The sequence below is a fragment of the Cydia fagiglandana genome, chromosome 26 (assembly GCF_963556715.1).
Source record: "Cydia fagiglandana chromosome 26, ilCydFagi1.1, whole genome shotgun sequence".
Lineage (NCBI taxonomy): Eukaryota > Metazoa > Arthropoda > Insecta > Lepidoptera > Tortricidae > Cydia > Cydia fagiglandana.
The window spans coordinates 4,626,873-4,639,168 of NC_085957.1; the positions used below are offsets into that span (position 1 = coordinate 4,626,873).

At 40.5% G+C, this 12,296-nt stretch overlaps 1 protein-coding gene across 1 annotated transcript in view; it reads left to right on the forward strand.

Annotated features, from left to right (window-relative positions):
* The window catches only part of LOC134677463 (segmentation protein cap'n'collar-like), a 166,383-nt gene that overhangs the window by 118,748 nt on the left and 35,339 nt on the right, over positions 1-12,296 (forward strand). Inside the window, exons 8-9 of the mRNA XM_063535945.1 lie at positions 11,002-11,106; positions 11,235-11,251. Coding sequence (XP_063392015.1) covers positions 11,002-11,106; positions 11,235-11,251 — 122 coding nt within the window. The remainder of the gene's footprint in view (positions 1-11,001; positions 11,107-11,234; positions 11,252-12,296) is intronic.

The following is a 12,296-nucleotide window of genomic DNA, read 5'->3' on the forward strand; positions in this document are numbered from 1 at the left end:
GGTGGGAATCAGCTTTTATGGACGCGCCGCCACTGGTACCAGTTATGACTTTTATGACGACTGTGTTCCAACTTACCTCAGTCTCCCCTACATAAACAATCATACAGAAGCGATTACTAATATCCCAATTTGGTGTTCCCAGACGTGAAAAAACATCCAATTCGACATAATTATTAACAATTTGACAGCTATTGTGGTCAAATTGCTACCGTCTTTGAACCCGGGACCTTGAGTTGACCGGGTAATAACGAGGGACCCCACTGTGTGTTTAACTTAGGTATTAGGGATACTTATCGAATTATGTAAGTGCTTTTAATGAAGCGGTTAAAAATGGTAGTTTGTCGCTGATACAATGCGCTAAAAATGACTACCGGCAAAGAATAAATAATAGTACTACCGTCAGGCGTGGCTCACTCCGCGATTTCGTCGCTTTGCTACAGGTAGCTAAAAGTGCATCCGTTCGGCCCTAATTTTGGGGTTTGCCAAAAGCCGCGCGTGGCGCTGTCGCCACCTAGCGGCCATATCTGTGCTGATCGTAATAGACGCGTTTTGTTAGAGAGTGAGTCTTCTGTACTTAGGTACTATTATTTATTCTGTGCTACCGTACAGAAACACTTCCTACAAAACCGAAGTTTGACAGCGATTCAGGGTTGAATCATGATATCCCTTTCTAACTTATAGCACACCCTTTCGACTATTTAAGGTTGTCAAAATTCAAGTAAGAGTAATTATCTGTGGTCGTGCACCCAAAGGGACGTCAAGTCGTGTCAACCCTACTAATTTCGCGGAGCAATGCTGACCTGAGCTTTTTCGTTAGAAATGATTTACCTTGCTCAAGTAAACTATTTCCCAAATCAAGCTTTTAAGACGAAACAGGAGCTGAGTTGTAAATTTTTTTGGTAAATATACCCGTCTCGCTAACGGAAGCGGCACCTAAAAGTAGTGCGATAAGGACAAGGCGAAAAATCCTGCGTAAAAATCTCAAAAATCGAGGTTTCGTACTCCTCTGTTTCCTCCTCCAAAACTTAACCAATCGTAACCAAATTTGGAAATCTAAATGATTATGAAATTATCTGTGTTGGACCTTTTGCTTTTTTGGCTAATTGATATCAGTTTTGAATGCCACGCCTCTCATTACGGCATAGTCAATTAGGCCATTTTGGCCATTTTTGAAGGGCTCTAGCGCCTTAAAAAACAAAAATATCAAAAAAAGCAAAACGGTCCGACACAGATATTGACAATATTAATCTGTGTTGAAAAAATCATTGCTCTAGCATCAAAAACCACGGAGGAAAACGAGGACTACGTTTGTATGGAGAAATGACCACTCCTGTTGGCTCTTAGGGCCCCCCACATCTGGCGTCTTTCGAGCGTCGGTGTCTGTCGGCGTCGGTCCAGCGCTATGGAAAATGACGTCGCCGCGCAGTTGCGTCGACGCTGCGTCGACGTTGCGTCGACGTCGGCCATAGAATTGTAGACGCCGACGCTCGAAAGACGCCAGATGTGGGGGGGGGGCCTTAAGTAGTAGCCCTTAGACAGATTCGCGAAAATCGCCATACAGTTTGACCTTGCTTTAGTGTAAAACGTCATTCCGCCAAGCCTTTTTCCCCTGTACCGTCTGTTTGCTCTGTACCCGGGGATTACAGAGTCGGTCCATGAAAAGTCTGCAGCTGATTTGATAGCCCACGCAGTGCAACTGTTATTTATACGTCATAATTTCAAATTACGTTGTAGTGAGTTTTGAATTTATAAATAGATGAAACTTGTTATCTGCAGATATAACAAATAGCGCAATCTACATAGCAATGATGATATAATTAACAATTGAAAAAAATTGGCGCGGGCTATCAAATCCCCTGCAGACATTTCTTGGTCTGACTTACTCCATTTAAAAAAAACAACGGGTTGCACTCCGGGAGTGCCGACAGAAGTGAAAACTCAATGACTAGTCCAAAATGTCTGCAGCACTACTCGTATGTATAATTGACCCATCCTCCTTTCTATTGAAAAACTTTAGTTCCGAAATTGCTGGCCGGTGAGCTTAAATTTGTAGCGTTAATTGTTTAAAATTCGAATAGAAATTGTAAATTTACCTAGCAGACCTCGCATCTAAATATATTTGGTCATGATATTTTGAGTTTTATTCACCAGTACTAGAGTTCACTTTTATTAGCGATTTCATCAAGATGTAGCTTTATTGAATTATACTTGAGTGATATAAAGTTAGAATGTAACTGTGAGATCCTCGTATTTCAGCCCGTACAAGATTAGAACATTGAGCTTTATTGCTTAATATAAAAGTCCAGTTTTAAATAACTGACCTGATTATGATACGTTATGACTAAACTTCTTTGGTGAATAACATTGTCCGTGACAAATGACGTCAGCGTTACGTTACGCGTTACGCTGAATCGAGTTTATCATTTTTTTCCCACCTCAAAAAGTGCCCAGCGCCGCTAAAGAAGTTTTCACTTCGAAAACAAAAATCAAGATGGTCGGCACGTGTTTTGCCACGTTAATAAATGTCGCGTGTAGTAAATAGCGTATACGGAGATGTAATTTGCCACATGTATAATTCCGACGCCTTGAGACGCGCAAGGTCGGTGTGGACTATGCTTATCCCCGCGCCGGAAGAGGCTATTTAAAACTATAAATTAAAAAAAAACGGAGTGAATTTTATAGTCTGTGGTCAGCCGTTCCTGTCAGTAGTGTCAGTGAGGCAAGGGGTAGAAAGATTCGTTTTGCAGGCGTATGGCTTAAGGGGTATCCAGACGGGACTGACGAAATCGGTCGATTTGTTCAGGAAAATAATTGGTCATACTCATCTAGCGTCCGCACGTACACAAATTAAATCACCAATTTGCATTCTACTATGAAAATTGGCATTTTTGTGTCCGCACCTGCTGATGTGATCGGGGAATCAAATTGATATTTGCGTCCGCACGGCCCTGTTCGATCGGAGAATTTCATCAGATTGGCGAAAAATTGTCTCATCTGCATGCAACTTTAGAGCTTTAACCTGTCTAGATGGACGAAAAACAAGTGCGAGTCAGACTCGCGCACGAAGGGTTCCGTATCATAATGCAAAAAAAAAAAAAAAAAACAAAAAAAGCAAAAAAAAAACGGTCACCCATCCAAGTACTGACCACTCCCGACGTTGCTTAACTTTGGTCAAAAATCACGTTTGTTGTATGGGAGCCCCATTTAAATCTTTATTTTATTCTGTTTTTAGTAGGTATTTGTTGTTATAGCGGCAACAGAAATACATCATCTGTGAAAATTTCAACTGTCTAGCTATCACGGTTCGTGAGATACAGCCTGGTGACAGACGGACGGACGGACGGACGGACAGCGAAGTCTTAGTAATAGGGTCCCGTTTTACCCTTTGGGTACGGAACCCTAAAAACAACGTTTTGCGCTTATCTTATCTTATCTTATTGTTTTCGGGGGCCCTTACGGATACACTTCGACCCATAGGGATCTTTTGTGCAATTGCCCCCTAGAAAAGATCCGTCAACTACTCAAGAGCTTTTCCCACCATATCCATGTGTTGGATGATGGAGCTCATGGGTAGCGTTTTAAAGTCCTTTGGTTCCAGGTATCCTGCTCCAAAGTCCTTCATTCTTTGTCTGGCGAGGGCGTGACATTTTGCGCTTAGACTGTTTTAAATTTTCTAGTGACAGGAATTATTGGACAGACTATTTTTTATAATCTTATTTGGGGCTGGTTTTACATAAGAGTATATTAGTAAATGGGTACAGAAATCAAAATTGCAAAGGTTGAAGAATTTCAAATATAAACAGTTCACAGAACAGACCAAATTCTTAGTACCACTTCTGGAATGGAATGAGGCTTAGGGTTCATTTAGACGATGCGAGAACTCGCATGCGATTTCATTACATTGCGGTTTTTGATCTGTCGGTTAAATTGAACGTAACCAACAGTCCGCAATGTAACTAAAATCGCATGCGAGTTCGCGCGCCGTCTAAACCAGCCCTTATTATACAGTCACAGATCTTCTTCCTGGCGTTGTCCCGGCATTTTGCCACGGCTCATGGGAAGCCTGGGGTCCGCTTGACAACTAATCCCATGATTTGACGTAGGCACTAGTTTTTACGAAAGCGACTGCCATCTGACCTACCGACCCAGAGGGGACACTAGGCTTTATTGGGATTAGTCCGGTTTCGTCACGATGTTTTCCTTCACCGAAAAGCTACTGGCAAATATCGAATGATATTTCGTACATAAATTCCGAAAAATTCATTGGTACGAGCCGGGGCTTGAACCAGCGACCTCCGGATTGAAAGTCGCACGCTCTTACCGCTAGGCCACCAGCGCTTTTTTACTTTATTATACAGTCACAGTTGCCATCAGATATATCGGAGCTGATAAAGTACCAAATATCTGAACACGCACTCTAACGGCTTGGCAATAAAGACGTGTTCAGATATTTGTGAGCGCCTTGGCCGCATCGATGTTGATGGCGATTGTGTTTCAATAATAACTTACTAACGTTAGGTATAAGAGCGTTTTTAATAACCGTTCACCGTTAACGGTAATGGATACTTGAATTATACTGTTATTCTGAAGGAGTACTTCATAATTGACGATATATTATGTCCCCAGCGATACTTAGCGATGTATTATAAGTTAGCTTGCTTCCGTATTAGAGTCGGACCACGGTAAGTTTTCATGTCAAGTGTGGAGCTTATTAATCTACATATACATATACACCGTGTTTTTTTTAACTTCCGTTGTACTACTTTTTTGTAATTTCCGTTAATTTCAAGGGTGCATTCCTGAGCTTAAATCAAGTAACTTTCTCAAAGACACCGATATTCTAATTAACTCCATTTCGTAGATAATCAATAATTTATTATTTTCATATAAGGCCTCTACAAGCGTGTACACTTGCCTTGGGTCCGGTTTACATATTGATTAGTGTTTAGAACGAGTTCATACATTTACTAGTAAACTTGAGTATAATCTAGCTCGGTCGATCGATGTTCGAAATGACATTGATATGTCACAGATTTCAATTGTTTGGTTGAGTTAAATGTAATGCCCGTGTTACAACAACGCTATATGCTACATTTAATTACTTTTTAAACTTATTTTTTTTAATAAAACGCAAAAAATATTTTTTTTTTCGAAAATTAACTATGCCATTTAATTTTCAATAAAAACATGGTGTATAGGTAGATATACCTATATGCGTTCTTATTGCCATGTTAGTGCAAAGTCAGCGTGGTCAGAGTCTATAGGGTATTTGACTACTAGTCAAATCAGTTTCTTTTTCGGGTTCCGTACCCAAAGGGTAAAACGGGACCCGTACCCAAAGGGTAAAATAAAACGGGACCCGTACCCAAAGGGTAAAACGGGACCCGTACCCAAAGGGTAAAACGGGACCCTATTACTAAGACTTCGCTGTCCGTCCGTCCGTCCGTCCGTCTGTCACAAGGCTGTATCTCACGAACCGTGATAGCTAGACAGTTGAATTTTTCACAGATGATGTATTTCTGTTGCCGCTATAACAACAAATACTAAAAACAGAATAAAATAAAGATTTAAATGGGGCTCCCATACAACAAACGTGATTTTTGACCAAAGTTAAGCAACGTCGGGAGTGGTCAGTACTTGGATGGGTGACCGTTTTTTTTTTTTGCTTTTTGCATTATGGTACGGAACCCTTCGTGCGCGAGTCCGACTCGCACTTGCCCGGTTTTTATACTATGATATTTATATGAAACACTAGCATGTGACGTCACAATCAAATTACCTACTCTTTATAGTTTTATATACGGGTTTTAAAATACAAATTGTGTCTAAAAATAACTGCTGACTACGTTTCTCTATTAATCTTCTGCTGCTTTATTTCATACATGGTGTAAAATAATTTATTTTAAATACAGTCAAATACCCCTATTGTTGTTTTTCACCACTGTGTTAAGAAACAACCACTAGTTTTTATTAGGGTTCCGTACCCAAAGGGTAAAACGGAACCCTATTACTAAGACTTCGCTGTCCGTCCGTCCGTCCGTCCGTCCGTCTGTCACCAGGCTGTATCTCACGAACCGTAATAGCTAGACAGTTGAAATTTTCACAGATGATGTATTTCTGTTGCCGCTATAACAACAAATACTAAAAACAGAATAAAATAAAGATTTAAATGGGGCTCCCATACAACAAACGTGATTTTTGACCAAAGTTAAGCAACGTCGGGAGGGGTCAGTACTTGGATGGGTGACCGTTTTTTTTTTTGCTTTTTTTTGTTTTTGTTTTTTTTTTCATTATGGTACGGAACCCTTCGTGCGCGAGTCCGTCTCGCACTTGCCCGGTTTTTGAAAAAAAATATCGTGAGGAGATCTGACTAAGTTTTTAAGATTTATATTTATTTATTTCATAATATTAAATTACAATATAAATTATTTTACACTAATCTATACGAATTTATATTATGATCGTCAAGTTAAACATGTAAGAATTGTCTAAACAACGATATTTTCATATAAAAACCTTTTCCATTTTGGTAGGTAGGTACTTAATCTTCATGTCATATTAGACTTTGACTAAGACTTTTTTTAAACAGTTATGCCGGGTGTGGCCTATAACACGAGCAAATAATTAAAACATAGATTGTACTGCTCAAACCATGACACTTTTGTTCAACGACTTTTAAAATTTATGAAGTATTTAGACTCGCTATTTTTCATACAAAATAAATATTATCTTCAATGGACGCCATCGCCACGCCATATCATTGTGATTGACGTTGCTTGTCACGTTAAACGTAACAAAATTCGCAATACATTGCGTCTTAGAATAAACTTTAAAGTGTATTAAAAATCAAACCACAAGTTATTTTTAAAAGTCGCTGAACAAATGTTGGTCAGTATGAGGAGTACAGCCTACAGTTTATTTTTTTGTTCATATTACAGGCCACACCCGTTATAAACAAATATTTAGCACGGACCCGATACTATTTAATTGCTACTTTCTATCAATTCACACTGTTATAAAGCGACACTGCGATATTAATTAATTTCCGACTTGACAGATACATAGTGGGACATGGGACATTATCTAATTATACAAACTGTGGAGTTACTAGTCTGGTTTTTAATAATTAGTGAGTTTTGGTTGTCAACTATACTCTGTATCTTTAGGTATTTAAATGAATGTAAACAAACAATTTGTAAATTTTCGGGCAGTTATAATATAACATTTATTGGCTAACCAAACAAATACAAAACCGCCTGCATCAGTCACTGAACAACCTGACAAATAGATCTCCAATACAAATTGTACCAGTCTTCGTACGCACAACCGGTAGCATAAACAAAAACCGTTTTTTTTTTTCGAATTTCGAACGCTCCTCAAACAGCTCCCATTCTGCGCGTGCGCACGGCAAACAGAGCTGTTGACGGAGCACCACGAGTGCATTGCACATAGAGTTTCACTCGCTTTTGGAGTTCCTTCGACCATAGACTAAGGTCTAAGATCTACAAAAATGTTTGGTGTTAGGAAAAATCACTATGTTTTATTTAGACTCTAGTACTAGTAGGTACCACAGAATAAATAATAGTACTAGGTACAGAAGACTCACTCTCTAACAAAACGCGTCTGTTACGATCAGGACAGATATGGCCGCTAGGTGGCGACAGCGCCACGCGCGGCTTATGGATGTACTTTGAGCTACCTGTAGCAAAGCGACGAAATCGCGGAGTGAGCCACGCCTGCTAGTACGTAAAGTTCAAGTGCGAGCGAGTCGGACTCGCCCACCGAGGGTTCCGTACTTAGTATTTGTTCTTATAGCGGGAACAGAAATACATCATCTGTGAAAATTTCAACTGTCTAGCTATCACGGTTCATGAGATACAGCCAGACAGACAGACGAACAGACGGACGGTGGAGTAATAGGTCCCGTTTTTACCCTTTGGGTACGGAACCCTAAAAACAAAGAAGGCTCGTGTCCAAACGAATGTGAGTGCTAAACAAATAGTATGTGGAACCCTTTACTTTAGAATTAAAAAAAAAGAACACTTGACATTTCTCAATGAAGTATTGACAGGTGTGTCAGACACCGTTTTAAAAAGAAATGTAAGGCATTTTTCGTGTTTATGGTAATGAGTTTTTTTAATTATTTGTACACACGAGTGACACGGAGTTTTACAACGTTTAAAATGGCTGAATTTGGACGTTTACAAATACTTGAGTCTCTTTTTTCTTTGGCATGGGACATTTTAATACGTGTATTCTTGAAATTATTAGTAAATATAGTCTACATAAAAATAAACGTTACAAAGTAAATTGTAAGAAACATTAACGCATACTTTGAATCACAGTCTTAAATATCGGCGTCTCTATGGTTCTTGATTAAATTCATGAATATTGTCTATGGTTTCTGGTTTTTTTTTAGTAACTGTATTTAGATTTAGGGATGTTTTATGGGGCTTTGTAAATATATTCTATCAAGCCATTTTCGACTGTAGAAAAAAGCGGCAAATTTAAAAATGTATGTGCGAAGGGTTATCGCCCCATATAAATTTCAATTTATCGCCTTATTCTACTGACAAAGTTTTTTGACAGACTATAGTAGTTCATAATGTCGCCCAGTAAAAAAATTCTATAAAGCTATGATTCTATGAACCAAATAAAAAATAAATATTATATGGGCGAAAAAAAGCTATTAACATTTTCTAAAAACTATAATCTCCATAATCGCCTGATCTTTGGTCAACAAATGCAAACCAACAGTTGCTTTCGAATATTTACCGCGAAAATTGTAAACAAACACACGCGCTTCCGAGTCAATATTAACTAAACAAACAAAATGGCGGACGCGCAAGATGGCGGTAACGGTCGGTTTTCGAATTTTACTGCATCACGTTCGATCGCGGTTATACGTGAAATCTCTCCGCTACTTACAAAATAATGTGGTTTTACTGATTTGACACAGAATAAATAATAGTACTAGGTACAGAAGAATCACTCTCTAACAAAACGCGTCTGTTACGATCAGTACAGATATGGCCGCTAGGTGGCGACAGCGCCACGCGCGGCTTATGGCTTTCCCCAAAATTGGTGTGGAACGGAGGTACTTTTAGCTACCTGTAGCAAAGCGACGAAATCGCGGAGTGAGCCACGCCTGGTTTTGATCTATTTGACGACCGGTCTAGCCTAGTGGGTAGTGACCGCTATGAAGCCGGTCCTGGATTCGAATCTAAAGGCATTTATTTGTGTGATGAGCACAGTTTGTTCCTGAGTCATGGTTGTTTTCTATGTATTTAAGTATTTGTACATTACATATCGTTCTCTGAGTACCGCACAACATAAGCCTGCTTGAGCTTACCGTGTGACTTAGTCAGTTTGTCCCTATAATATATATATTTTTTTTTTCAAAAAGTTTAAAGTCTGTATTAAGATGGAAATAATGTAAGAATGAACGAAAAATCTTTGGCCCATCGATAAATACATTAAAACTAGCATACTAGCATACATAGCAACTACCTTATAATTATAACTTTTGCGCAATCTGAAACAGAGACCTTGGCTTTCGCTCGTTCAATCACATGTTATTATGTTACCCCTAATAGATAGGAGATATAATCATCCTTTCTGTAGTAGGATAACAAGACCAAAGGAAATTATATTAATAAACTTTCACCGTCATGTTATACCCCTGATATAATTTCACAGTATCAAACATTTTATATGCGAGTTATAATAATTTTATGACACTAACAATGTTACATTTTAACAATGTTGTTAAAGAGATATATCAAATCTACCTGTTACTTAGTGGCAGATAACCGTAGACCGAGGCGAATGGGGTCGGATAAAAAAAATATTTTTATAAATAATTTCTTTATTCAGACAAATACAGTCCACATTTGTTAATCCGCTACTTATAAACTAGGTTAATTGTACTTACATAGGTATACTAAAATTATATAGGTATTTTATTTAACCCTTTACCGCATACGAAGCCATTTATGGCGGATATAATATTCATCTCTAGCAACTAAATTTTCAATTTTTTTTTATGTATAGTACGGGGTTAGTTTAAATAATAAACATCCCCAATATGGGGGTTTATTAGTGCGGACATCCAGTGTCTTTGCAAAAGACTGTCAGGCCTTATATGCCGGAAACGAAACTTCGGTCGAACACTGCCGGAAACAGAGTTTCGGCGCGGCCGAAAGGTTCGGCAGGTTTTTAGCCGGAACCGATTATTGCCACATTATTTTTCCTGATAGTTTCCATAAGGTGCAGGGGGACAATATCGACTGCGGGATAATTTCAACTAATCGAAATATCTTCCATGTTTAACATTATTAACTAGAGTCACTCACTTCTCGGTACGAAGTGAAACATGTCGAGTGTTTCTCGATTTAAAATACGTGTGTGAACTGTGAGCCGTTCTTAATGTAAGTAAGTACCTATTTAATATAGAGTCACGCACTACACGCACAACACATCTTTTTCGCTATCTGGACATATACAGCACTCTAGTTATTAATAATATATAACATGGAAGATATTTCGATTAGTTGAAATTGTCCCACAGTCGAAATCGACCCCCACTTACATTATTTTATATACCTATCGACGTTCTCTTTAAACAAATGGGGCATTATCTATGAAAAGGGACCTTATTGTCGATGGCGCTTACGCCGCACTGCGTCGCGCATTGTTTTTATATCTGAGCATCGTTAATAATGTCGTAAGCGCCATCGACAATAAGGTCCCTTTTCATACGGCGCTTCTACACGATGGGCCAACGCCGGCCACTCCAAGGGACGCAGCCATGCGGTAGAATGAGATAGCAATATCACTTGCTCCCTCTAACGCATAAACGCGTCCCTAGGAGTGGCCGGCGTTGGCCCATCGTGTAGAGGAGCCAATAGATAACATCACAAATTGTCACTTGTCTAAACCCTCTCCACTTTGAACCCCATGCTATATTCCCGTAAAGATTCACGGTCTTCATGCTTCCAGTCGCTGATGCGGACCATGTCGGTGGAGCAGCGGTGGCAGGACCTGGCCTCGCTGCTGACCATACCCCCGCCGCCCGAGCAGTACCAGCACTACCAGCACCACAACATCAGGTGAGTGTGCTGACGGTACATGTGGGGCAGGCGCCGGTGCGGACCGTGTCGGTGGAGCAGCGGTGGCAGGACCTGGCCTCGCTGCTGACCATACCCCCGCCGCCCGAGCAGTACCAGCACTACCAGCACCACAACATCAGGTGAGTGTGCTGACGGTACATGTGGGGCAGGCGCCGGTGCGGACCGTGTCGGTGGAGCAGCGGTGGCAGGACCTGGCCTCGCTGCTGACCATACCCCCGCCGCCCGAGCAGTACCAGCACTACCAGCACCACAACATCAGGTGAGTGTGCTGACGGTACATGTGGGGCAGGCGCCGGTGCGGACCGTGTCGGTGGAGCAGCGGTGGCAGGACCTGGCCTCGCTGCTGACCATACCCCCGCCGCCCGAGCAGTACCAGCACTACCAGCACCACAACATCAGGTGAGTGTGTTGACGGTACATGTGGGGCAGGCGCCGGTGCGGACCGTGTCGGTGGAGCAGCGGTGGCAGGACCTGGCCTCGCTGCTGACCATACCCCCGCCGCCCGAGCAGTACCAGCACTACCAGCACCACAACACCAGGTCAGTAATGTTCTGCTGACTGTACCGCCCCCCTCCAGTATGATGATGAATGATGATTCATAATATTCGAGGGGGTAGCAGTTTTGCCGGACATGCAGTATCCCTGACCGTCTAGCATAATGGTAACATTCCATTTCTAACCGCAGCTGCACTACAGGTACTGAACGCGTCGCTGTCATTGTCAATTTCCATAGTAAAATGAACAGTAGTGCAGCTGTCGTTGGAAATGGACCTTAAGTTATAGCTAAACTGCAAAACGTAATTCAAGACCAAAAAAACTAAAACAATGTTGTCTTGAATTACGTTTTGCAGCTTAAGCAGTTGAAATTTTCACAGATGATGTATTTCTGTTGCCGCTATAACAACAAATACTAAAAAACAGAATATAATAAATATTTAAGTAGGGCTCCTATATGTATAACAAACCGTTTTTTTCGCAATGGTACGGAACCCTTGCGCGAGTCCGACTCGCGCTTTGTTTTCATTTTGTACTCATCCTATAGTTCGTTTTTTTAGCATTAGAAATAAGGTAAACAATCTTGATGTGTCTTTTAATTGAAAAACACGTTTTAAAAATAAATTACGGCAAATATGTAACAATTATGAATCTAATACGATCATTTAT